Below are 27,169 nucleotides of genomic sequence, written 5' to 3' on the forward strand. Positions count from 1 at the left end.
CAGCGAAGGCAATGGTAATAGGCAAGCAGGACATGGGGTGGGATATGACACGGTGAACAGAGTTTTGGATGAGCTGGACTTCGTGGAAGGTAGAGGATGGGAGACTGATGGAGATAACAAAGATTGGATGAGGGTTTCAGTAGCAGATGGGCTGAGGTATGATGTTGTGGAGGTGGAAATAGGCAATATTTCTAATAGAGAGAGTATATGATTAGAAACTCAGCTCAGGGTTGAACAGGATCCCTTAGGTTCACCTGAGGCAGTGGCTCGGGAGGGTGAGGGAGTAGACTTCGTGGAGTGCGTTGAAGACAATGGTTTACGTCTTCCCAAAGTTTAGCTTGTGGAAGTGCAGATTCAACCATGACTGGATCTCACACAAGGACCTTAAATTTCCATAGGGGTTCACCTGATTTCCTGTGGTAACTTCAGTGAGAGATCAGCCGAACTCTTGGAGAAACGAATGGAAATGGCTTTAAATGCTGCTGCTCCAGAGATTCTACTGATCTCCCACTAAAAATTGGAACAACCCTGCGGAAACTCGGGGCCATGCAGTCTGACTGCATAGAAGCAGTGGAGGGATCATGAGAAATGGCGGAGAGGTACACCTGGCTTGTCATCAGCGTACATGTGAAAGATGTCTGTGGATTATACTGTTACAGATTTTGGTCTCGTACTAGATACTCTCTCAGGTTCAGCCTCACTTGTCTCTCCTTAAGCGGATTCCTATCCTCGTGATCAGGAGTTTACCTTTACTGCCGGATAACAATTCATATGATAGTGTGATCTCTGGGGACCATGATTTTCAAACCCCTTGTTATATGACCTCTATATTAATCCTGCATATGCTGCCATGTGTACTTTTCCAATCTTCCGAAAGGTGGACTGATTTAACACTAGTGAGACAATGCCAGATACACATCACTAAGCTGCTTTATTTTACAGCCCATAAGTGAGCAAACAGAGTAACATTTATCGTAAATCTCACCTTCCTTCAACTTAATTCGCCAACAATTCTTGTAATAGGAGAACAAAACATGCCATACTTCCCTTGTTAGCAGGCTAAATATAACTTTTCTGACTCTGTCTAAAAGTGGATCAGCTTATCCTTTGTCACCCTCATCGAATCATCACAACTAAACGAATAAGGTGCTCATGTCTCCTTTCTTTATTTGCTCCTCAGCCGGATAGAAAGACAGCTGCTTGAGTTCTCATCCTCACTCATATCTGTGTTTAGGGATTGACCAGTAGTGCAGCCAATTAGTTCAGCCCCTGCCCCCTCTTTTTTCCCCCTCCCCACCGAGGGGATGAGGGTTTCTTCAAACTAGCGCTTGCTGAACTCCAATGCATAGACCTTCCTAACATCACAAGTTTGGATCTTCCGCAGAGGAAGGTCTAAACAACTTCCATTGTCTCAAGCTGGACTGGTGCTCAAACAATTTCACAAACTGGTTCTTTTGGGACTAATACATATTCCCCAGCACAGGTTGATTTGTGAATTTAATCCCCTGTGAGCTAAAGTTAATGTAATTTAACTAGGAAATTGAGAGTTTGAAAGTGCGGTCGCAAGTGACTTGGGGAAGAGTTTTCTCTCAAACTGTGTACACATCAGACGTGGGTTCCGCCAGAGCACGATTATGTGGAGTGAAGCATATTTTCAGAAATTGCAGATACAAATATATTGTTAGAACAATGAAAAGGAAAGACTTCTCTCTGCGGTCTACTCCTTCTATGCAGAGCAGGGCAATGCAGTGGTGGAAATATTAACTTTGAAAGATAATATTTAGATCTACATGTGCAGTGCCTGCTAATTAAGCTGTCATTTTATGCATATTAGAACATATTTTTGCTTCAATTTAGAATCATAGAATAATATAGAACAGAAGGAGGCCATTCGGCCCACCGTGCTGGTAGATCTATCCAATTACTCCCACTCCCCTGCTCTTTCCCTGTTGCTCTATAATTTTTGTTCTCTTCAAATATTTATCCAATTCCCTTTTGAAAGTTAAAATTGAATCTGCTTCCACCACCCTTTCAGGCAGTGAATTCCAGACCGCAGCAACTCGCTGCGTAAAACAAAAAAATGTTTCCTCATGTCACCTCTGGTTCTTTTGCCAATCATCGTAAATCTGTATCCTCTGGTTACCAAACCTTCTGCCACTGGAAACAGTTTCTCATTTACTCTGTCAAAACCCTTCGTGATTTTGAACACCTCTATCAAATTTCCTCTTAACCTTCTCTGCTCTAAGGAGAACAACCCCAGCTTCTCCACATAACAAAAGTCCCTCATCTCTGCTACCATAGTAAATCTCTTCTGCACCCTTTCTAAGGCCTTATCATCCTTTCTAAAGTGTGGTGCCCAGAATTGAACACAATACTCTAGCTGAGGCCTAACCAGTGTTTTATGAAGGTCTAGCAAGTTTGCATTCAAAATAGTTGTAACATGTGCAGTCAGACTTTTCCACACAATTGAACAATGTCATCTTTTGAAATTTTACAATTGCTTCAATTCAACTATGTCCAAAAGAAGTAATTCAACAGAGGCTCCTTAAAGAGAGGATGCTCTCACTGAATTCAAATGGAAAGGCAGGCACATAATTGTAACTAGATCTCTGTTCACATTCAAAATATCTTCCCCCAAAGATTTTTATGGGAAAATAATAAAGGTTGGCCAAAGTCAGCAGAAGACTGGCCTGTATTTTCACATCAATATTACTACCTCAAATATCCTAGGGAAAAAGAATAGGTGGAGCTGACGTATAAGATAGAGACCATCAGACATCTGCTTCACAGAATGCAGCTCCTGCTTTCTCTTATTCTGGAGCATGTTGACATTGAAATGTTGTAATTTAGCTGAGTTTCTTTATTGCTTCCTCTGCACAATTCAGTGGAAATTTCTTTCACTGCAATTGTTATGAAACCTTTTCAATTACACTTGCAATTAGTGGCATCAAAATTTTGGGTTTGTGAACACTTAGTGCGTTTTAATTATTGAATGATGCCCAAACCAATAATTTAAAACAAAGTAAAACTGAAATTCTACCCTTTTAAGTTGATGGAATTTGTATTGTTTTTTGATCTGTGTAATTGTTGATATCTTCGTCACTTTGCACAGTTAAAACATCTTCCATACTTTTCTGTTTTTCTACTATGTGCCTCTGTGTCACTGTTCATTCTGCTACTTCATTTGACAGGCTTGGAATAGGCAGCTGAAAATGTCAAAATTCTCCCTCCTTATTACCCACCCCCACCTGATGATCCACTTTTCCATAATGCAATAAGGTAACTTGGTAACATTCACATTCATTAGAACATGTGTTTGAAGTTCCATAAGGGCATGATGGTGCTATCTGCACATGACTAGAATATGCTGAGTCCCATTTTTACCACACTGGAAAGCTGTCTGACTTGGTTGAAATCATTTGGATCCCTTCGAGCTTGAGGACCAGAAAAAAACATTCTGGATAAAGTCAATATTTTCCTCCTTCTGTTCCGTTTTCATTTTGGGGCCGAATGTGTGTGCTCGGTGACTGTGGAATGGAGATGCATCATCAGGGGTGCCTCTGACCACATAGCTGTTTTCTGTCTCCTTTCCCAATTGTTCCTGAGGAAATTAGCTTCAGATTTTTGCCCTACATCTACAGTGTGAGCAAAACAAGTGGAAGGTGATTAGTTAAAAAATTACATTAATTGCAGTTTTTAAAAATTATGTTGAAGCTTTCAAAAGTGAGATTACTATTGATGAAGCTATGTCTAAAACTCAAATTTCTAACTTTGACCTATCAGACCACTTTTGTCCTTGTGCTTTTTTTTTTCAGCTTGGCCAAATTTGGCTCTTGAGGCCAAGTTAAACCTCTGGCTTGAAATGATCCTCAACTCTCTGAAGCTCCTCATTCAGCAACATGATGTTAATAGCTGAAGCAATTGTGTAACATTTTTTTAAAAAAAAACATTTTTTAGATTAATTTCTCATGAACACCAAGCAAAGGAGATGGGTTGAACAATATGTTCATACAATAAAACTCGAGGTTAATGCAATAACTTGTATTCTGCGTCACGGCATGTTACGCATCTTTCACGTACTACTCACTAAACTGAATATTGACAATCTCCTCTCATTTATGAGCCATGCTGATTATACCTTGGGCATCTGCAATCAGTGAAATCATTGAAAAAGTGCCAACTTGTTCATCTGCCCAACTGGAAAGTAACTAATTATGACACAAAACAGGTATGCTTAAAAATACCAGGTTTAAACAAAGTTATAATAACGCGCTCAGTCTTAATGACTGCCAAACAACTAAAAATTAACTTTTAAAAATGTGGAGTCTCATTGCTCCTTATTTTAATAGGAGTAATGGTCATTAAAAATGTTTTTTTAAATTAAAAATCTTTTTTTAACTTTTCCCTTCAGTCTCTTTTGTTTAATTCAATTATTTCTTATCTGCTCTTTTATCACTGTCTATAACTGTTCTTGCAATGATAATGTTGTACCTTTCACTTCCTGGTTTTCACGTGGGAAGCTGCAGCTTGTCAAAAAATGATTAGTTGAGGGGAGAGTGTGATCCTGTCGCTTCTCCCAGGGTCCTAGCTTCGCCTGAACTGACGCTGAGCTCTTCTTCGCTTCCTATTCGAGGAGGTGCCCGAAGTAAAGTTTGTGGGTTAATGTAAATCTATGGAACGGTGAGCATTGTTGGTTCACTGCTCCGAGCGATTTCTGCCCATCATCTTTACATTACGTTTATCTCCAGTTCAACACTTTGGCCTAGCTTTTCCAATTGTAACACCACTGGTACCTCATTCAAATGGGGTTATAGTTGACATTAGGATCTGAAACCTAGGTTTTTAAATCCAATATAATTTTTGATCCTGTGTTGGCAGGGCACTGCTGTTCATCTGCTGACTCGATTTGGCATAATTGATCTGGATTGCTTGCCATAAAACAACTAGTTTCTGTATCTGTTCACATCATCCATACACTGCTTACTTTCTTTGTCGTCATCTCTTCATTCTGTCTTTTAGCAACATTCTTGGAAGTAGATCAGTGACCTATCCATATTGCTATAGTTTCCACAGACAAGATTCCTTTTCTTCCATGTCTTTCTTTGCCTTATTATGTCACTGATTTTTTTCAACAGTAGAAGAAGTTTGAACATTTGGTAGCAGAATGTTTTGCATACAGTTGTTTTAATTGTGCAGATTTTAATGACCATATCTTGGCCTCTGCAGAAGCATAGAAAAGGCAAGTTTGCATCAGGGTCTCACTTTCAGCTTCATGGTTAATATTGTTTGCGTTCTAAATCCTTTAGAGCTTTCCAGAAGCCCTGTTATTTTTGTGCCAAGTATCATGATGAAGCTTGTATTTTGTGATAATTTGATTGTAACTTCTGTCTATAATTTTGAATTTTATTTTGAAGTATATTGTGACCATGAACTAATTTTCCAATTAGAATTTCAGCAATTTTTCAGGAGGGAAGGTAGATACCACCTGCATTAATCACCTAAGATTTACCAATGCATAGCCAAAAATCAGTTAGTCTGGATCCTTCACACATACACAAGGATTTTATCCAAGTCTAAGCATTCCATGGTGTTACAACAAACTGGAGCAGGAAAAGGAAACTCTTTGGATGATAAATAAACAACATTATATAATAAGCCCTACCCAACTAGATAACTGTCGAGGTAAGCCGAAGGATGAAGAATTGTCTTGTAGCACATAGGGAAATAACTAAGAGCTGGACATTGGAACATGGAATGTTCTAACCGTATACGTCGGGACACTGCAATTACTGGAATGAGTTGGAGCGACATTAATAGAATATTATTTGAATTACTGAAGTTGTTTGGATGGTACATAATGAAATTCATTCACAAAATGGGCACAGACATAGAAACATAGAAACTCGGAGCAGGAGTAGGCCATTCGGCCCTTCGAGCCTGCTCTGCCATTCACTGTGATCGTGGCTGATCCTTTATCTCAATACCATATTCCTGCTCTCTCCCCATACCCCTTGATGCCTTTTGTGTCTAGAAATCTATCTAGCTCCTTCTTAAATATATTCAGTGACTTGGCCTCCACAGCCTTCTGTGGTAGAGAATTCCACAGGTTCACCACCCTCTGAGTGAAGAAATTTCTCCTCATCTCAGTCCTAAATGTCCTATCCCGTATCCTGAGACTGTGACCCCTCGTTCTGGACCCCCCAGCCAGGGGAAACATCCTCCTTGCATCCAGTCTGTCTAGCCCTGTCAGAATTTTATATGTTTCAATGAGATCCCCTCTCGTTCTTCTAAACTCGAGTGAATACAGGTTGAATTGACTCAATCTCTCCTCATACGACAGTCCTGCCATCCCAGGAATCAGCCTGGTAAACCTTCGCTGCACTCCCTCCATGGCAACTTTATCCTTTCTTAGGTAAGGAGACCAAAACTGCACACAATACTCCAGGTGTGGTCTCACCAAGGCCCTGTATAACTGCAATAAGACATCCTTGCTCCTGTACTCAAATCCTCTTGCAATGAAGGCCAACATACCATTTGCCTTCCGAACTCCTTGCTGCACCTGCACGTTTACTTTCAGTGACTAGTGTACAAGGATACACAGGTCCCTTTGTACATCAACACTTCCCAATCTGTCACCATTTAAATAATACTCTGCCTTTCTGTTTTTCCTTCCGAAGTGGATAATTTCACATTTATCCACATTATACTGCATCTGCCATGTATTTGCCCACTCACTTAACTTGTCTAAATCGCCTTGAAGCCTCTTTGCATCCTCCTCACAACTCACGATCCCACCTAGTTTTGTGTTGTCTGCAAACTTGGAAATATTACATATGGTTCCCTCATCCAAATCATTGATATATATTGTGAATAGCTGGGGCCCAAGCACTGATCCCTGTGGTACCCCACTAGTCACCGCCGGCCACCCTGAAAAAGACCCTATTCCTACTCTCTGTTTCCTGTCTGTTAACCAATTTTCAATCCATGCCAGTATATTACCACCAATCCCATGTGCTTTAATTTTGCACACTAACCTCTTATGTGGGACTTTATCAAAGGCCTTCTGAAAATCCAAATACACCACTTCCACTGGTGTTCTCCCTTATCTATTCTACCAGTTACATCCTCAAAAAAAAACTCCAGTAGGTTTGTCAAACATGATTTCCCTTTCATAAATCCATGTTGACTTTGTCTAATCCTGTTTATATTTTCTAAGTGTCCTGTTATCACATCCTTTATAATCGACTCTAGCATTTTCCCCGCTACTGATGTTAGGCTAACCAGTCTGTAGTTCCCTGTTTTCCCTCTCCCTCCTTTTTAAATAGTGGGGTTACATTTGCCACCCTCCAATCTGCAGGAACTGTTCCATAATCTATAGAAATTTGGAAGATGACCACCAATGCATCCACTATTTCCATGGCTACCTCTTTTAGTACTCTGGGATGCAGTTTATCAGGCCCTGGGGATTTATCGGCTTTCAGTCCCATTAATTTCTCCAGTACTTTTTTTACTAATACTAATTTCCTTTAATTCCCCCTTCTCACTAGTCACTTTGTTCCCTAGCATTTCTGGGAAGTTATTTGTGTCCTCTTCCATGAAGACAGAGTCAAAGTATTTGTTTAATTGCTCTGCCATTTCCTTATTTCCCATTATAAATTCTCCTGTTTCTGACTGTAAGGGACCCACGTTTGTCTTCACTAATCTTTTTCTTTTTACATACTTGCGGAAGCGTTTACAATCCACTTTTATGTTCCTTACAAGTTTACTCTCATACTCTATTTTTCCCCTCTTAATCAATCTCTTGGTCCTTTTTTGCTGAATTCTAAACTGCTCCCAATCCTCAGGCTTGCTACTTTTTCTGGCAACTTTATATGACTCCTCTTTGGATCTAATACTATCCTTAATTTCTTTTGTTAGCCATGGCTGGGCAGCTTTTCCTTTTGTGTTTTTGCACCAGAAAGGATTGTATAAGGAATGTATTCAGATAAACAAGGCAATGAACAGGAAGACAATATCGGACTTCTCATAACTGGAAATCCAAAGGGGCTGGTAATAAAGAATCCCAAATATAACTCGCTGCATGTAGTGAGTAATAGTTTCAAACTGATGATAACTGTGAAAAGTACCAAAATAAACAATATTTTAATATTTGCATGAGTGAACACACTGGGGGAAGAGATGCAGGCAGTACTACTTCATCTCATTTTCCCTCCTCTCTTACTAATATTACCCTGATAGGAGTAAGATTAATTTCAAAGTAGACTTGCCACCACCACCAGAGTAAAGGACCAATTGCGTGAGTTTTGAATGAGCTGGAGTTTATAGAGGGTGGAAGATGGGAGGCCTGCATTGGAGTAATGGTCTTGAGGTGACAAAGACATGATTTTGTTTTTAGTAACAGAAGGACTTAGGTAGGGGTTGACACTAGCAATGGTATGGAGGTGGAAATAAGCAGTTTTTTTGACTGAGAGAATATGGGGTTGGAAACCGTGCTCCGTGTTGAACAGAACGCCAAGGTTGCGAACAGTCAGGTTCCGCCTAAGAAGTGGTCAGGAGTGGGGAGTGGATTTAGTGGCAGGGGTTCAAACGATGACTTTAGTCTTCCCACTGTTTAGCTGGAGGAAATGCAGACTCATCGAAGAGCGCATGTCAGATAAGCAGTCTTGACACCACAGAGGCAGAGAAGGGATCTTCGTTGGAGTTGATTTGTTGAATGTCATCTGTCTGAATGTTTCAGTTGACCCCATTCTGCAAATGACTATTGCATTTATATTTTATGAATTTTTTAATGGTTATTTTTAATTGTTAACAGCAGATAAAATCCTCTTGCTGCCTTCAATGCCAGAATGAGTAGACTTAACTTTTTTAAAAAAAATAAAATCGCAATTTTGCTTTAAACTTATACATGATTATATCATCTTTATTAAAGGATTTGGATCATTTAAAGTTGGATGTTGGAAGTCGAAGAACTGAACTGAATTTAAATGACAAGGCCTAATGCAGATTTACAGTAATCACTTTATTTTCTATTTCAGTGTTTTTTCCTGATAATCGGATTGTTGATGCCCCTGAAAACTCGTTGCAGGAAACAGATTCCTTCAGACCTCTCTCTGAGTCAGCCTCAATTGTCTTTGATGAAGATAAACCAATCGCCAGCAGTGGAGCTTATAAAATTGATTTTGATAGTCTTGATGTTTTAGAGTCTTTCCAAGCTCCCTCTTCTTTGGATCCGAGCTCACCTGTGAAGTCAGAAGGTTCCGAAATTTGTGGACAAGCCAGTGAGAAGTCTCTGTACAGTACAAGCAGTTTCAGCCCACCACCATCACAATCTCCACCATTCACGAGAAAGTCTGATGGAACTACAGATGTTAGTAGTACAGAGGCTGTGGCAAAAACTTTGCAGGCAGAGGCCTTCAGCATAGCCTCAGATAATGCTCCCAGTGTTAAGAAAAAGAAACCTAGACCGCTGTCTTTAAAAAAGAAGACTAAATCAGAGAAACCAGCAGAGACACAAGCAGATAAACTAACAGAGACCCCAACTGCGACAGAAACTCAAGCAAGGCCTGCAGTCCCCGAGACTAATAAAGAAGTGACTATATCTGAATCATCCTGCAACAATTTACAAAGTGTCATAAACCAACAGGATTCTCCCGTTTCTCTTCTGGCTTCCTGCAGCTTTGAACCAGATAACTTTGCTGAACTTAATCCATTTGCCAGTGGAGATAAATTACAAAACTTACCAGTAGCACAGAGTGAAAGTGAAACTGTTTCTGTCGTGTTAAAAGAATCAGAAAAAATAGCACCTGAGACTGGAACAGTTTCTGATTCTCCAGCTGTGGGCCATGCGGTGAGGCTGGAATTTGATTATTCTGAGGATAACGACAGTTTTGAAACTGAACAAGAGAAAAAGCCGCCTCCTAAGAAATTTGGCAAAAAATCTGGTGGAAAGATGCCACTTAGAAAGCCAAAGATAGGAATCAAGAAGGTTCCAACAGTTGACAAGGTAGACAGTGCTCTTGCTACACCATCTTATTCAACTGCTGATCCTGATGATATCCCTATTCCAAAAACCACATATTCATTTGACCCTGCTAAATGGGATGATCCTAATTTCAACCCATTTGGCACGAATGTCCAGGTCCCAAATTCTCCCAAGTTGCCTCATGCTTCATCCAGTTTTGACATGGACAAGTGTGATAACTCTGTGGACCCATTTAAATCTTCTACAAAAATCCCAGGATCCCCTTCCCACTCCCCTGCTTCATTTGAGGTGAATGATGACACTGGTGCAAGTGAGGGGGATATTAACAATAAATCATCGAAGAAAAAGAGGCCACCTTTAAAGACGTAAGTAAAAAAAAAAATGGTTACTTTTAGTAAAATGTACAAAAATATATTAAGTCTTACCAACCAACATTATGCTTCGCCTTTTCCATTGACATGAATTGTCTGATTGCAGGCTGTTGTATTTGGAAAAAAAACTGTCAATGTTTTAGTAAATGCCGGCATATTGGTTATTGCAGTCCTCATTTTTTGCTGATATTGTTAGTAGGAAGTCCTTTGTTTTTTAAAAAACATAGTGGGCTGGTGGTACTGACTCATACAAAATAGTATGAATTGAAGGGTTACAGATTCATTCTTTAATCCTGCCCATCACTTCTGTGCTCTTGGCAGCTTTTTAAAGTGCTATTGGCAGAGTCCTGGGAGCAGATTGTCTTGCCAATGTGTGGCCAGAGAGACCATGCAAGAAGAAGGAAAAAACAAGTGCTGGTTTTCTTGAAAATTTGAGGCATACTTACTCTCCCCAATAAAAGTCTGTGTTTGTATATCCATAGTCTGTTCTGAGTTAGCTGAATAGTGGTCGGAGCACTATAATTGGCGTCAGCATCCCTCGATGAGATTAGGGAGAGGACTATTAGCTATGGTTCCCATTTGTGTGTACAGTGTGTGCGTGCCAACCAAATATTAATTTTGTTCTGATCAAATAGTTTTACATGAAGGCAATACCTCTTTAACCTTCATTTTATTTTTGACCCTCCAGATCATTTCAACTTCCCTGTTATGATATTGTGAATGTTTTCTTCTGAGTCTATTTGTAATAATGCCTTTGCATTTGCATAGTCCACCTTCCACTTTTTTCCCCTGAGGGAGTGAGATGAGGAGAGAATGCATTTAAATGCTGTTGGCTCCACATCTACTATAGCAGGAAGGGGAGAAGAGCAGATCATAGACATTTCATACTGGACTTCACTCCAGTATTGATGCTGCTCAGCAGGGGTGGACTGATCATATGGGAAATTGGGAGTATTTCACAAATGCCCCCGTGATTGGTTGCATAGTGTTTTTTTATTTGCACTCCACTTTTTCTGTGAGAATCCTGCGCCCATTTGGAGAACCAGTCTGCTCCTGCTGCTCAGCCAACAGGAAGTGTGACAGTCATACAGTAGATAGTTTCACAGGGGTTTTCTTACATCCTTGAGATGTCCCTCCAGTTATCCAGCTGAGAACCAATGAAACTCAAACATGATTGTGGGTCTGAAGTACGCGTTTGAACCTGTGATTCCAGGGATGCAGACTGAGGATCTTCACCACCGGAAGGCCAAAATACACTATTGAATTGTTTCAGATTTGATCTAAAATTGGGCCAAAACTGCAACAGACATGAATGTCAATTCTTTTTGAATCTGTCAGATCCTGACATTCAGGAACATCTAATTTAATCCTTTTCAAATACTAACACATGAGGAATATCACCTCTAGAACTTGCAGCAGGGCATGAGTTAACTTAAATTGACAACCATACTGGGCCATATGGTTTTGCTGTCACTCACTGCAGCTTCTGAATGAAAGTAAATGTGGATAAAAAGTGTGGTCATCAAAAGAGACATAAACGGGCAGTTGATGCTCTAGAAATATGTAATTGTAATTTTTTAAGTTAAATGGTTAGATCAATATTCAAATATTACTCATGAATATTTAATTTTCTTAGAGTCTGTTGTGGTAATGCTGTACAATTATCTGGAAATATTCTTAAGCTTCCACCATTTTTTTTCAGTTCATGATTGGTATATTTGTCTTATTTTGTGAGACAAATGATCCCCATGTGATATTTTATTCAATGAGATGATTTGATGTAATTGAAAGTATCCTAAAATAATTTTTACATTACAGAGTATCCAGGGTAATTATTTGGACATTAAGGCTACACTTAGAGTACAACATTCAAGTTTTGTATAATCCAGAGTTTTATATAGAATTGAGATTTGTTGAGGGGGAAGGAAGTATTTGGCACATCAGAGGAAATTGAACTTCTTATTAGAAACTTCAGCCCAGTTACTAAATCCTTAGAAAAGATTTTTAAAAATTGCCTGGAATATTTTTTATTTCTACACAAGAACCCAGAAGTAAAGTTTTCTTTAATGAACAGTCCTACAAATTGACTAAGTTCCAAACTGTAATGGAAAGCAAGTGAATTGTGGAAGGAGCCAGATAATCTCCTACAGTATCACTCATGGGGCAGGGGGTGGGGTGAGAGTGGAGAGAGAAAGTATTTTTTTTAAAAAGAGTCTCTTTTTGTGTGAACTGCCCCTGCTTGTGTCCTAGGAATATAGGAACAGGAGTAGGCCATTCAGCCCCTCGTGCCTGCTCCGCCATTTGATAAGATCTTGGCTGATCTTTTTTTTTCTCTCTCTCTCCCTCCCCCATTCCCATCACACAAAACGTGTATGTTTTTTCCCCTGATTGTGTGCATTATTTTTGCTATTTTCTATCAAAATATTCAAAACTATTTCTAATAATCACAACCACTAATCATAACCTCTCACTCTCACCAGACCCCCTTTCAGCTTGTTACTACATCCAAGATAGCCCATGCATGCTGTGATGTTATAATGGGCATTGGATAGTGAGAGGGCACTGCCTGGCAAAACACATCCATTGCTGCAGCTACTAGAGATCTAGAAAGTCTGACAAATATAATAATTTTTGTGTGTGTGTGTATATATGTATGTATGTGTATGTACAAAGCAGCATTTGTTCAAAACTTCTGTTAGGAAAATGAGTGAAACCAGTTCTGATTCTTGACTTGATCATTGTTGATCTCCTCTCCTTGCTCAGTGATATGATATTCAACTAGTTTAATAATGAAGTTAATTAAATAACCTGGAATTAGTAAAAATAAGAAGGCCGAAAGTAAATTAAATTAGATTATTAAAGTCAAACGTTTAGACAACACAATAGTGAGGACAGTGTTACCTTTTAGCAAATAAAAGCTCAAAGTGGAATTGGAATTTTTGTGACAATCTATATTTTAAAAAAGTGGCTTTTGAATGAACTGTTGTGTTTGAAGATCCGAGGAAAGAATGAGTTTAGTGGGAGATTGTGATGAGTATTAGTTTTAACACAGTAAGGATATAGAGAGGAGAAAGTGTGCTCTGAATACAAATAAGAGGAAAGTTTATAGAATCAATGAGCTTAGTTGTACAGTATCATAGAATATTAGACTTCTCTACATATCAAGTTGTTGTCATTTTCTTTCTACTGTCTATAATTAATTTCAGAATATAAACTAATCTCTAGAAATAAAACTGTTAAAAGTCAGAACAACTTGTAACTAACAGACTAACTGAGACGCTTTTCTGTAGAATGACTTGACTTTTTTGAGAACGTTTTTTAAAAAAAAATCCTGAACAGTTAGTAAGCAGTTTATTTTATTCGAATTGCCATGTATTAGATAACTCAATGTAGGAGACTAGGGTGATTTTAACCCTGCCTTCTCGCTGGAAACTGGTGGGGTAGTTAAAATCGCCTGAAAGACTTACCCGCTGATGTCCAGTCTTCGATTTTAAGTTACCCTAATGAGCAGGCGGCAATATCACCCAACGGAAACTGGTGGGATCCTTCTTTAAATAAGCAAATCGGGCTCCGATTACACCATTGGGATCGACTGTTATTTTAATCAGTGGCCTGAGTGGAGAACCCATTGTAGCTTTCCCACCAGGTGAATCAAGTGGGACGAAGAGTTGGGGGCAGAAGCTGCCCAAAGAGGGAAGTTTTTTCCACTTCCCTTGTTGGGCAGGGCCCGACAAGGGAAGTTTAGGTCTCCACTGCCACAGGCTCCTTCCTCCCCCCCCCCCCCCCGCCCCCAATCACAAGGCCCTTCCAAAGCCTCTTCCCTATGACTTGCTCAAGTGCCGGGCACTGTTCCTTAGGCCCTTGCAGGCGGCCTTCTATTGCCTGACATTCCGCTTCTGGCCAGCTTCCATTTCTTGCCCGTTTTGGGTGGAATACTGACCGGGGGCATGCAGATAGGTGTTAAAATTGCCCGGGCCTCATTCTGCCGAGGTCAGGTAGGTTTGTCGTTCCCATCCGCACAACTCCCGCCCCGAGCTAAAATCTGTCTCTGTGATTTAACGCATTTTACTCCTGGTCACCAAACTGTGAAGGGAGGTTTCTAGAAAAAAGGAGTTGAGTGGTGAATGTGATTTCATGAACCATTTTCTTATTGTCGTTATTCAGTTTTTGGGTTTAGAAATATTGGCCATGAATTTCCTCGGAGCATCTCCAGCAAAGTTACAGCAGCAGAGCGGGAGCAGCTGTGAGAAATTTTTGTCCATAATGTACTGATATTATAGTGTTCTCTGAAAATGCAAAAAAATGTAGTGTTGGAATTGCAATGCTTGAAATTATTGTGATATCTTCACTGTGGAGTGTTGTCACCTGTTTAACAGCAATAAGTATGAAGTTATCAACAGGAGGGATGAAATTTATTTGGTGATTTTTAAAGCAGAAATGTAAGATATTGAATGTTGTTGACTTTTATAGATATCTGTGCACTTACTACTGTCTTTCAGCTGTCACTTGTTAACACATCAAACTGTTCACTAGAGGCAGTCTGGAGGCAGACATTTTGTACTGCCTGTTGTGTGATGACATAAAGCTCAGCTCTGGTGACATTATGAATGGAGGGAATTGCTCACAGCCATTTGTTCCTGTTCATAATGTCACTTAGAGTGAAAAATAATGTTACATAAATGGGAGTGCCACACAAAATATTTGTTCCTTAGATGCTTCTCACTGACCTCCAGTTAAATTATAGCACTAACAAGGGACAGCTGTCACTCATAGTATGGGTGTCTTTAAACACAGGATTATGGTCCTATTTAGTAGAATATATCTCCTCTTTAAGTAATAAGGTTAGTGTATTGGTCTTTTGTCACTGCCAATGACTATTTGGCACAAGGTGAAACCTGAATTGCCACTGTGACACTGACATAGTAACAATGGAAACTCCAAATTAATGTCTGAATACGTATATCAGGAGGTTTTATAATGCTGTGATCGTCAATCGTATTGCTGCTATTATTTCATCAGTAATGCATTGGTCTCTCTTCCCGTTGTTGTGTTTTATTTACACTTTGCATTGCCCAGCCCATAAAAGCATTCATTAAGTACAAATTTTACAGAACGACTTTTGTTCTATATTGACATTCTATACCTCATTGAATTTTAACACAGATTAGCTGCTTTTACATGCTACAAATTATATGCTAAGTAAGAAACCTTCACAACATTTTTGGTACTAATAAATGTTGTAAAAACTGGTACCTCAACCAATCACTCTTTTGAAGACGCCATGGCAATTCCTAAATCAGTAAAAGCAATACAAATACACTATGCACGACATGCTGCATCTCTTCATTTGTAGTAAGTCTGTTACTTTTTTTTAAATGACATTCTTTGTTAAATCAAAAGCATAAGTGGAAGTTTTGGAAGTAATTTTAAAATTACTCAGCAATTTATAACTACTGCCCCCAGCCCTGAAGATGCTGACTCATGCTGGATTACAGGCTACGTCTGCTACCTCACCTAGGTGGCCATTATTCAGTGAGTGTTAGCAGGCGATCTTACCATGGATGGTCACAATTAGACTGTCCCATCCTCACCTAACATCTGTGTACATGCATTTTCCAGCAGGGGCTAATAGACAGCAGTGAAGAACAGAAATCCTGGCTGACTTTCCCAGCACTCCCTAGTCCAGGGAAGTCAAAGACAACCGTTGTGCACCTTGGCTGAGATCAACTAACTCGGCACAGACCAGGAATAAAACTTGCCTTATGCCTTACTTACCAATTGAGCCATCGAGGAGCTATGGTTCTGATATTTATCCAACAAGCAGACCGGGCATTGTATGCACTTGTGATTTTATCATTGACACATTATTTAATTTACTTTACCCAATGGATAATTCCAAAGGGTTCCAAATGTGTATCTTCTATTTAACCAATAGAGCCCATGATATTAAAGAGGGGAATGACTTGACTTTCTATCAATACATTGATTCTAATCTATGTAAGGTTCTTACGGTTGATAGAATGGCAAACTAATTCCATTATATTCTCCTGTGTACCATGGCACTGTGTCATTCTGCAAGGATGACCTCACAGCAGCTTCAGTCTCTGATCATTGGAGATACAGCATACATTTAACTGCCATTAACAGGGCTTATATTAATGAGACCAGAAACATTCTTTAAAAAAATATTATCGATGGTACAAAATTTATAAAGCACTCAAATTTCATTCTTACAATTTATGACATCAGTTTAAAAATGTCTGAAGTTTGTGGTTGATCCACATGATTCTGATCTAAATCCCTTCATTTAAGTTTGTATTGCTACCCACTCCCAAATGCCCAGGATTCTGTTCCTCAGTATTTGACTATTTTGGTAGTGCTTGCTCTAATTCATAATTTATCTTCATACTCAAATTTTAATTTTAATACCTACTTAGTTTGTTCTGCCTTATTTTTGATTGCACTTTGTTTACCCAGCCCTAACCAAACGGACAGTCAGCAGACCTGTTCCCAGACCACTTGTTGCGTTATTGGAGCTGCCTACTATGCATCATTCAATTTTTAACTTCTTAAAGAGGACAAAAAGTCTACTTATAAAATTCATTATTTCTTGCAATTGTAAGAGCCCTCATAGTATTCGCCAATCCATCATTCTGTGCAATGTTTGAGCAGTTCATGAATACTTCTATTAAAAAAAGAATTGCTAATTATGTTTTATGTGTCAGGAAGAAGTGATGAATTTAATTTCGACAATAGCTGTTCTATTTGAGTGTTTCATGTTCTTTAAAGCATCTGTCATTTGAAGACTGCATTCGCTAAACTGTGTAAACCTAATTCAGAACTCAACGGAAGATATTCTATTTTTTTTGTGGAAAGACGTCATTGTCACAGAAGGACACTTATTAAGCTACAATATTTGATTTTAGAATAATGTTAATAGGAAATAAACTGCAGGAAGAATGTACATGTGTGGTTTCCAGTCCATACTGAAGACATGTTCTGATACTGACAATTATTATAACGCTCTGCTGTCAATATACCCATAACTTTCTTTTCCATCTGCAAACTGATTTCCCTCATTTAACCCTCCTATGAACACTGCAACATAACCATACTGTCACAAAGACATCACAATAGGCTCAGTTTCCAATCAGTGCATTATACTGGCCCCTTTGTCTGCTGTTTCAATTGTTATGTTATCAACCATAATAGAGGTTACAAAAAATAAAGGACATTTAAACCTTCATTTTATTTCTGGGTTCACAGAGTTTCCATAAAAAATTCCAAGTTCACTCTCATGGTTTAGGGTGTTGTTTGAAGCTCTCAATTAAATTTTAGTTTTATTACTCCAGATTTTGTCAGAATAATTTAATTGGCTGTGATCACTATGGGGCAATTTTCAACTCAATACCACCCATTTGCACTTAAAAACAGCAGTAACAGAACCATAATCAAGTGGTGGGTAGTCATGATGACTTACTGCTGAGTTGATGTCCATTCTGATTTTCGGGTGGACTGGCAACCCATTGCGGGGGCCAAATATATATGCATATCGGGGTCAAGTGATGCAATTCAGACCCCAATGCCATTTTGCTCTCTGCCTGCCAGACGACTGCCAGTTTCTACTGCCCACCAATCATGGGTGGTACAAGTCGGGAAGTGACCATTTCCATTGATGAGGGATCCTCATCTGCTGTCGGATAAAGCGTTTGGAGGCATTTTTCTGGCAGTCGGAGTGGGTTTTACACCTTAACGCATCTGAAATGTTCTATAGTTTCTGCCACGGGTTCTACTCTCATTGCCTGCTGCTCTACAATGCTGCTACCTTTTGATCCCAATGCTAAATACACCTCCCCTTTAAGCCGCTGCAGTAGTGGACACCCTGCCCGATTTCGCACCTCCATATCATCGAGCTGTCTATTGGGAGCACGTTTTGCGCTAGCAGCTTGACAATTGCTTTATGGGGGGGGGATGCACGACAAAAATAGTTTGGGACCCACGCTGACTCCTCAGGGTGGTTGCTGCATACACCACGACCACTACACCCCCCCTCCCCCCCCCCCCCGCCCCGGTCCACCCAGCTCCTGTCCGATTAATGTGTATACCAAAATCATCCCCATATATTTAAAGATTATATCCTCTCAAAACATGTGATTGGCTGTTGAAACCTTCACTGTGTTCACAGCAAACGTTTTGAGTTTGTGTTGTCATTTTCAATACTGCAAAGGATCTAACAGAATTTTGTAGTGATTCAAACTCTTGTAAGTACTGGCATTAAAAAGTAACCATGGGCTCCATCTTTTTATGTGGGAGCATTGAGCATCGGTGGGCCTATCGAAGGACTTTTGCCTGCATTCTCATTTTTTCATATTGCCCTGTCTCATCAATTCCCAAGTACAGTACAGGTACATGTCTCATCATTAAGAGGATCCACCCAACCTCCAAGCAACCTTTTCCTGTGTTTGTTCACATTCTCTGTCAGTTCCTTTTTGTCTGTCTGTCCCTTTCCTATGTATTTATCTCTATGTCGCAGGACTGTAGACGGAGTGAAGCTAATATGTTCTCTGTGGAAAGAAGATCTAACTCTCTGTGTACAGCATGCTTGCAGCTGCTCCATGTGTGTGCCCTGCTGCTGCCATTTCAGAGCTGCTGATGCACCTGCCAGTTTTTATCTATTACCTAATACTTTCATTGTCTTTTAAAACAAAAATTAGCATAAGACAGATTTTTTTTAAATTTCCCCTGTGCTGTACCTTGGCTACAAATGGTCTTTCAAGTTGCCTAATGGCACCTGCAAAAAAAAGTTTTAACTGGACTTGCATTGTGTGGACCAGGCAAGACATTGTTTGAATCAGATGGGCATTCTGATTTTTATTTATGCTGAGATTCTCTCCAGCAGTTCCCACTAATTTCTTTGGCTTCAAAGCAGCAGTAACAATACAGCTGCATGTTTATTAAACAAAAAATAAAAATGTGACTCGCTTTGCTGGGAATTACACTCAACTTCAAGTTGAACTCCTTGACAGACTCGTTACACAGGATAGGTTAGGATTTTTCCCAGGAAGACTCCGTGCTGAATCTTTGGGATCGATCTAGATATGCTATTCAAGACCTGTGTGCTTAAATATGCAAAGTAGTGAGCAAATTCCTTCAGCAACCCCGACTTATTTATTATGTTTTTAAATTAGCATTTATGAAAAGGGTGTAATTTATAATGAAACACCATATGGAATCCTAGAAAGAAATATTCACATGTTTCAGTAGTTGCGGCGCTTGCATTATAAGTATACTTGTCAATCTAAAACTCTGTTATTCAGGAGCTATAAAGTATTTTTGACTGTGCTCTCTGAAGTAATACCTGGTGCATTTGAAGATTTTAAAAGCATTGCTTTTATCTGCAGAAATACTTTTAGGGTGAAGAGATCCCCGAAGCGTACCTCACTATCTGAAGCATCCTCACAGGTGAGTGAACATCGATCAAAAGAGTTCCAGAACCTCTAATAATTACATTGATTTTATGGCCAAATGGAAGGAGAAAGGAGGGGGAGTTGGAGGAGGGCAATAACTGTCAGAAAGGCTAATTCGAGGATAGCAAAACAGTTTTGGACTTAAAATTCTGTCTTAATTTGATACCTTTAACAGTTTCAATAGTGCAATGTACAACATGTTTGTTAGCCCTGATGTGGCCCCTGATTACATGGAGGAAATTCTAGTTTGGAAGCCAGAAATTCTGACAAAATATCTCTTAACAATTGTTCAGTCACCGATCGTAGTAACAACAATTATTTTATTGCAGTTATTTCACTGCTGGTTTGGGTAAAGCTATTAGAAATATTATCTTTTTTTCTCACCAGTTTTCTCCACTCACCTCCTGAAGGTATCAACTGGCATATAGCTCCTGGATGCCTTCCAAGAACCTGATTCCTCCCCCCCCCCCCACTATACCTAACAAAAAATTGCTGACATTATTTATAGTACTCCTCCTACAAAATATCAACTAACTCTGCAGACTGGAAATCAGACCTGGGATCCTCCTGTTCTACTTGTTTTTTTTTTAAAGCTTAACATAAACATTTTCCTGAAGGCACAAGAGTATTTGGGAAACATGCTTGTGTCCTATTTATATTTCTTTGCTTGTGCTAAAAGTTCCTGACGCACCAGTAATGCCTTCAGACATTCTTTAAGCTGGTGATACTGCTTCAGAGGTAGATTTCAAGATGAATATTTTTGATGCTTTCATTTTAGGATTCAACCCCACTTACGACCCCAGAGACCCCACCGGTAATTGGCACAGTGGAACATGCCACTGATGAAGAGAAACTGGCCTCTTCAGTGACAAATCAGAAATGGTCCTACTCTGGAATACAAACCGAATTAGAAGAAGATAAACCTGATTATCCTCAGCCCTCCGATCTTTCTGCATTTGTGAATGAGAATTCAGAGTTTGTGAATGAGAACTTTTCTTCAGCAGGTAAGTTTCAAAGGCACTGACATTCTTTTTATGTAACTGCTGTACAAAATTATAATATTTTCATTTGGCAAAAATAAGTGACCCCATGTAGTTATGTTATTTATCATTAGATAGGGGGAGTGGGACTAGCTGGATTGCTCTTGCTGAGAGCCGGCACGGACTCGACGGGCCGAGTGGCCTCCTTCTGTGCTGTAACATTCTATGATTCTAGGTACAGTTTGTAAAACCAGAATTATACATTATCCTCTGTGCTGTGATGTAATTGAATAACCTCTTCTGTATCACAGATCTTTTCCTATATACCAGCACAAGTGGTGTTGTGGAGTGTATACTAAGTATTCCCGCTTCTCATTTTTGAAAGCAAGACAAGCTACCGTTCTGATAGAATATGACTGAGGGTCCACCAACTTTTCACTTTTAAAGGCTAAGGTATAAATGAAGATAAACAGTGTTTTATGCTCAGCCCTTAACAGACTTCCACATGCACACAAGGCCCAAATTTCTGGTCCAGGCCAAGACATTAATTCGGCTGGATTTCCGGTCGGGGCGGAGAAAATGGGATGGGACCCATTTCTACTAGGATTCCATCTGTTTGTGCCATTGTGAGAAATTCTAGTGGGAGGAGACACTGGCGAATCATATGTTCATCATCCCTTGCATCAAGACTGTGGGAGCTCCTGGGCTACCCCAGCAATTCCACCCATTGTGCCCTCTGTAGGCCGCAGTGGAACTCTCACCAGCTGAGGCCCCAGCAAAGGTTATCAATCCTGAAAGGGAATAATTACCTACCTACCTACCTTTGTCCACCCTTCTTGGGCCACTCTTCTGTTCTTGGAGTGTATGGAGCTGTTCCGATTTGCTGGGCCTCTATCAGGGTGGATGCAGCTGAAGAATCCTGGAAGGCACTTGTGCTCCGCCCCCCATTCCTTCAAAACCATGACGATGATTCTGTCCCCAGGATTGCAATGGGGTTCTGAGTCATCGGGAGAAAAATTGGTTTAGGTCCACCTTATGACGTGAAATCGATGATACATTTAATATGCGGGCCGGAGGCTCGAGGCTCATCCCAAGTTGGATCTCTGGTCCGATCTTCATAATTTCAACAAACGCGGATGCCAACCAGGCGTCCAGAGGCAGCTCGCTGGTTTGAGCAGCACCAGCTTGGGCCTGCTGTGATGCCGGTAGCAGGGTTAATGTAGGATCTGGAGGGGAAGAAGCGAATTGGAGAGAGTTGAGCATGGGCTGGTCACAGCCCGTAATATTGTTGTGGAACCGAGGAGCACTTCTGCTTCTCCTGGTTCCACGTTAAGGTAAGTTTGAAAAGAAAAAAATGTACCGTTTTGCTGGCGACCTCCCATGGTTGCTTTAGGGATTGCTGGTTAGGTCGCAGAAAAACCTGAGAAACTGAGCAGAGTGTGCCTAATGAATTTTATGGTGGGGTCGTAAAGCTGGCGTTATGCCCGTTGCTAATGAGGCGCCTATCGCCTGGTTCAGACGGCTGCCAGGGACACCTCAGTATCATCTGAATCAATATGTGTCGCATGTACTTCCAGCACAGGTCAGTTGAGGGTCTTGACACCACGAAATTGGTGGGTTTTGCACCCAAAAAGAGGGCGAAACGTGGTTTACTTTTGCCCCCATTGTGTCTGTGTGCCTGTAGTTCTATTCTGCTGAATTTACCTTGGCAGTGTGGGACTTCCAAAACTTTGGCACTACTCTGTCTACTCCCTATTTCATACCTGAATCCCCTTATGATATACAATGCATAAACTGCATCATGTATATTTTCAATTATCATTGTGCATTATACATATTCCATATTTTCATGTCAAAATTTCCCCTTCACCAACTTAATTATCATTATTGCAGGCTGATGAGAAATCCCCCCAACTCACTGTTGAATGCATAGTTAGGCACTGAGGTTGTGCACCATTGGGTTCAGCTCAATGAGGCAGCCAGGGATGGTGATGGAATCAGGAGGTGAGGTACACCGTTTGAGGCAGGAGCTGAACAGGATGGCTTTGACTTTGATTTTTCCAGTGGAGAAAGTTCTGGCTTATCCAAGCTGTTAGACAAGTAGTCAGACAGCACAGTGGTGATGATGGGCTTGAGGTAGTGTTGTAGAGGTAGAGCTGGGCTTCAAGAAACAAGTAAAGAACTAGATGTATTTTTACGAATAGATTACCACAATCTATATGATTCACTGTTATAGTTGTTTTCTCTTCAGCTTAATGGTGTATATTTTCTTGTGTGAAGCAGTATCCACATTAAAAATATTTATAAGTGTGTGTATATATAAAAAGTCTACTCCAAAATGCAGCAAATAAAAAATCTAAATTCAAATTGTGGATGTAAGCTGGCATTCTCCAAAAGCCCACTTGAAATCAAATCCCATACACAAAGGTATTGTGTACACTCTTCTTTAAAATTGCCTTTTAACACTGATCAGTAAATAACGGATGTCAAATCTTGATCTCTGAAAGAATTAAAATGTCATGAACAGGTACAGAAAATAATCAAAAAGGCTCATGGAATGCTGGCCTTTATATCTAGAGGACTAGAATACAAGGGGGTAGAAGTTGTACTGCAGCTATACAAAGCCCTGGCTAGACCACACCTGGAATACTGTGTACAGTTCTGGGCACCGCACCTTAGGATGGATATATTGGCCTTGGAAGGAGTGCAGTGTAGATTTACTGGAATGACACTTGGACTCCAAGGGTTAAATTACGAGGAGAGACTGCACAAACTAGGGTTCTATTGCCTGGAATTTAGAAGATTAAGGGGTGATTTGATCGAAATTTTCAAGATATTAAGGGGAACGGGTACACCTGATAGCGTAGATAGAGAGAAACTATTTCTGCTGGTTGGGGAGTTGAGGACTAGGGGACATAGCCTAAAAATTAGAACCAGGACTTTCAGGTGTGAAGTTAGGAAACACTTCTAAATGCAAAGGGTGGTAGAAGTTTGGAACTCTCTTCAGCAAACGGCAGTTAATACTAGCTCAATTGTTGATTTTAAATCTGAGATTGATAGATTTTTGGATTTGGGTATATGGAGTTAGGTCACAGATCAGCCATGATCTCAGGCTCGAGGGGCTAAATGGCCTACTCCTGTTCCATGTAATTGCTACTCAAAAGCAATATATATGCACAATTGTGCCGTTTAATATCCCTGGACTGCACTGGAGGCTCTTATTACACATGACGAGGGAAAGTCTGCTGGTGCAGAACTAAACAGCTGGGAAAATGTGAAATCGGATTAATGAGTTCAAAGTTTGGGTTTTTATCCTACTTTTGTGATAGCAAAAAAAATTGGAACGTAACATTAAATTTAATAAAGGTGTTGGAAAACTTAAAACTTTGTTTCCCTACAATACAACATTGACCACACTTCAAAAGTATTTCAGAAGCTGCAAATGATTATATTAATACAATGGGCCAGAAATTGCTCCGAGAGTCGAGGCAGCGCTCACTGCCGCTCCTGCGATTAAATTAACCAACTTACTTACTGCGGGCTCTGTAGCGTTGAATTATTTGAATTTGAACTTTAAAAAAAAAAGTTGTGCACTATCAACCCAGCCTCCTGGGCAGCGCGCGTTCCCGCAGTTGGAAAAGTCTGAGAGGAGAAGACACGCCCACAAAATCTGTCAGGAAGAGAAGTCATGCCCACAGGTTCAGGCTGCATTGCTCAAGCAGGCAAGCGGACTTCATTCATTTAAAGTTAGTATTCTGTATGTCATTGTAAATAAAAATTTTAATTTTTTTAAATAAAAAGCCAAAGAAATAATTGAATTAAAGAGACAGAAGGGAAAAGTAAAAAAACATTCAAATTTTTTAATTTAAATTTTTTTGTTGAAATGACCAAAATCTATTAAAACAAGGAGTAATATGAGACTCCGCATTTTTAAAAGTTAATTTTTAGTTGTTTTGGCTGTCATTAAGACTTACCGCAGTATTAAAACTTAGTTTAGACTTGGTATTTTTAAGTGTACCTGTTTTGATGGTGTAAACAGTTACTTTCTAGCTGGGCAGATAAGCAAGTTGGCGCTTTTTCAATGATTTCTCTGATTGCAGCGTGCGATGGCCCTTTAATTCGAAGCTATCATAACGTCGACGCACCACTCGGAATGAGTTCTGGATTTCCGCGTGTGCGAACGCGGGAACTTGCTCCTTCAATTCACCACTAAAAATGGAAAGCGCTTTTGAGTTCCTCTGTTATTTCGGGAGCATTTTCTGGCCCAATGTCTAATTCTTAACTCGGGAAGATGGATGCAGCTAAACCATATACTTGCTGTCGGTGTTTGAACAGCCAGTCTTAACAGGTCGTGCTGTTCATTTGAAGAGAGAGATTGATTTTATTTCAAAAATACATGTGACTTTTGTTGAAACCTGTTGAAGCACTTTGACGAGGGCAAACAACAAGATTTTTAACAGAGGGCTGTCACTGAAGGCTTTGCAGGTAGTGTTGGAAGGAGTAAGAAGCTGAATCAAATAATGGTCTGGATATGTAGGGAGGAAAGTAAATGCAATTTTGACATTTTAATGGGAAGCTGAAGTTAGGCATTTTAACAGCTGGAAATTTGAGGCAATAAACCTGACAAGTGCAAAGAAATCATTAAATCATAAATATAAAAAACTACAGTTCAGAATAAGATCAAGTGTTTCAATTAGGAGGTTTTTATAATAATCTATTTAATAAATGAAAGTTAAGCCTTCAGTAAGATAACATTGCAGTTTAATTTGACCCAATGGCAGTAAATTTCCAGGTTATATGTTCTCAGAAGAGAATTTTGTTTGAAGTCAAATATGAAATAATTATCTGAATTTAACTAATAAAACTATAGCAAGGATCAGCAACGGACTGCAAATAGGGCCTGATCTGAATTACTGAAAGACTTAATAGTTAATACTACAGGTGGAAACTTGACTCTGCTTCCAAACATTCTGTTGTTTTGCACTTCTTTTAAAATTCAAAACATCAGCACCCGGATCCCAAACCAACTCAGTCAAACCAAATCTGGATTGCCACAGATTGAAGCTGCAGGCTAACCTATTCTGAACAGAGGAAGCTTAAGAGAGAGAGAAAAAGAGAGCATACACCGGACACAACAATGTCAATGTTAGTTCATTGGATTATCATTTTCCCATTACTGCTGATAAACAACCACCATCAGATGATGACAGATTAGCATGCGACTGATAGTAATTTTTCCAACTAGTTATCGTTCCACTTTCTGCCAAGCAAAGAGAGGCTCAGAGCTTTTCAAAGTGTCAGCATTTTTATCATGAAATGGAATTTGAATTATTTTCAACCCCTCTATCCTTGCAAGGTGCTGCCCATTGTACAATCTCCCGTTCTTTTCCAAAGTCCTTGAACACATTGTCACCTCTCAAACGCATGCTCATCTCTCCTGAAACTCCCTGCCTGAATCTCTCCAATCAGGATTCCACCGCTCCCACAGCACCAAACCAGCCCAAACCAAAGTTGCAAATGACATTCTCTATGACAGTGGCCATGGGGCTTTTTCACCCCATCGACCTCTCTCCAGCCTTCGACACAGTTGACCACACCATCCTCCTCTAATGCCACTCCTTAGTTGTCCAATTCAATGGGACTTCCCTCGTTTGATTTTGCTCTTACCTATATGACCGTAGCCAGAGCATCTCCAGTAATGGCATCTTTTCTTGCCTCTGCACCATTACCTCAAGTCCCCGAAAGATCTGTCCTTCGCACCCTCCTCTTCATCTAAATGCTGCCCCTTGACAACATTTATGTAATGGCGTTATCTTCCAGGTGTGTGCTGATGATATTCAGCTCTTCATTTCCACCACCTCTATTGATCCCTCCGCTGCCTCTAAATAGAATGCCGAGGCTGCAAACAGTCTGTTCAGCCTGAGACAGTGGCCGGGGAGCAGGTGGAATCATGATACGGGTATGGAGTTTATGCCGGGTGTTGAAGATGATTTTGGTCCTATCGATGTTTAGCTGGAAGAAATTGCAGTTCATCCAATGTCGGACAAGCACTTTGACAGCACAGTACTTAAAAGATCCAGGTCCCCATTTGTAAAAAAAAATCCAAATTGCACAGCCTTTATTTCTTTTCCTGCTGAAAATCAGTTCTAGAGATGCATATATCGAGAACTAATTTTTGTTAAGGGAAGAATGGGAAATTTTTGGGGTAGGGTGGTGGGGGTCTCAAATTTGGGAGGAAATCAGTTTTTACTGATTGATTATCTGAAAAGAATCTGGGAATTTACATTAGAAATCTTTTAAAAACTGATTTTAACAATCTCTACTTACTAATTGCAGTGTAATTGGATTGTCTGTCTAAAAGCTTTTTAC

General features: G+C 39.9%; 1 protein-coding gene across 6 annotated transcripts in view; it reads left to right on the forward strand.

Moving 5' to 3' along the window:
- LOC137340049 (microtubule-associated protein futsch-like) overlaps positions 1-27,169 on the forward strand; it is a 224,708-nt gene that overhangs the window by 160,319 nt on the left and 37,220 nt on the right. For all 6 annotated transcript variants that reach the window (XM_068002280.1, XM_068002274.1, XM_068002277.1 and 3 more), the window contains 3 exons: positions 9,036-10,347; positions 19,755-19,815; positions 20,599-20,824. In XM_068002280.1, coding sequence (XP_067858381.1) covers positions 9,036-10,347; positions 19,755-19,815; positions 20,599-20,824 — 1,599 coding nt within the window. The remainder of the gene's footprint in view (positions 1-9,035; positions 10,348-19,754; positions 19,816-20,598; positions 20,825-27,169) is intronic.

The sequence above is a fragment of the Heptranchias perlo genome, chromosome 21 (assembly GCF_035084215.1).
Source record: "Heptranchias perlo isolate sHepPer1 chromosome 21, sHepPer1.hap1, whole genome shotgun sequence".
Taxonomy (NCBI): Eukaryota; Metazoa; Chordata; class Chondrichthyes; order Hexanchiformes; family Hexanchidae; genus Heptranchias; species Heptranchias perlo.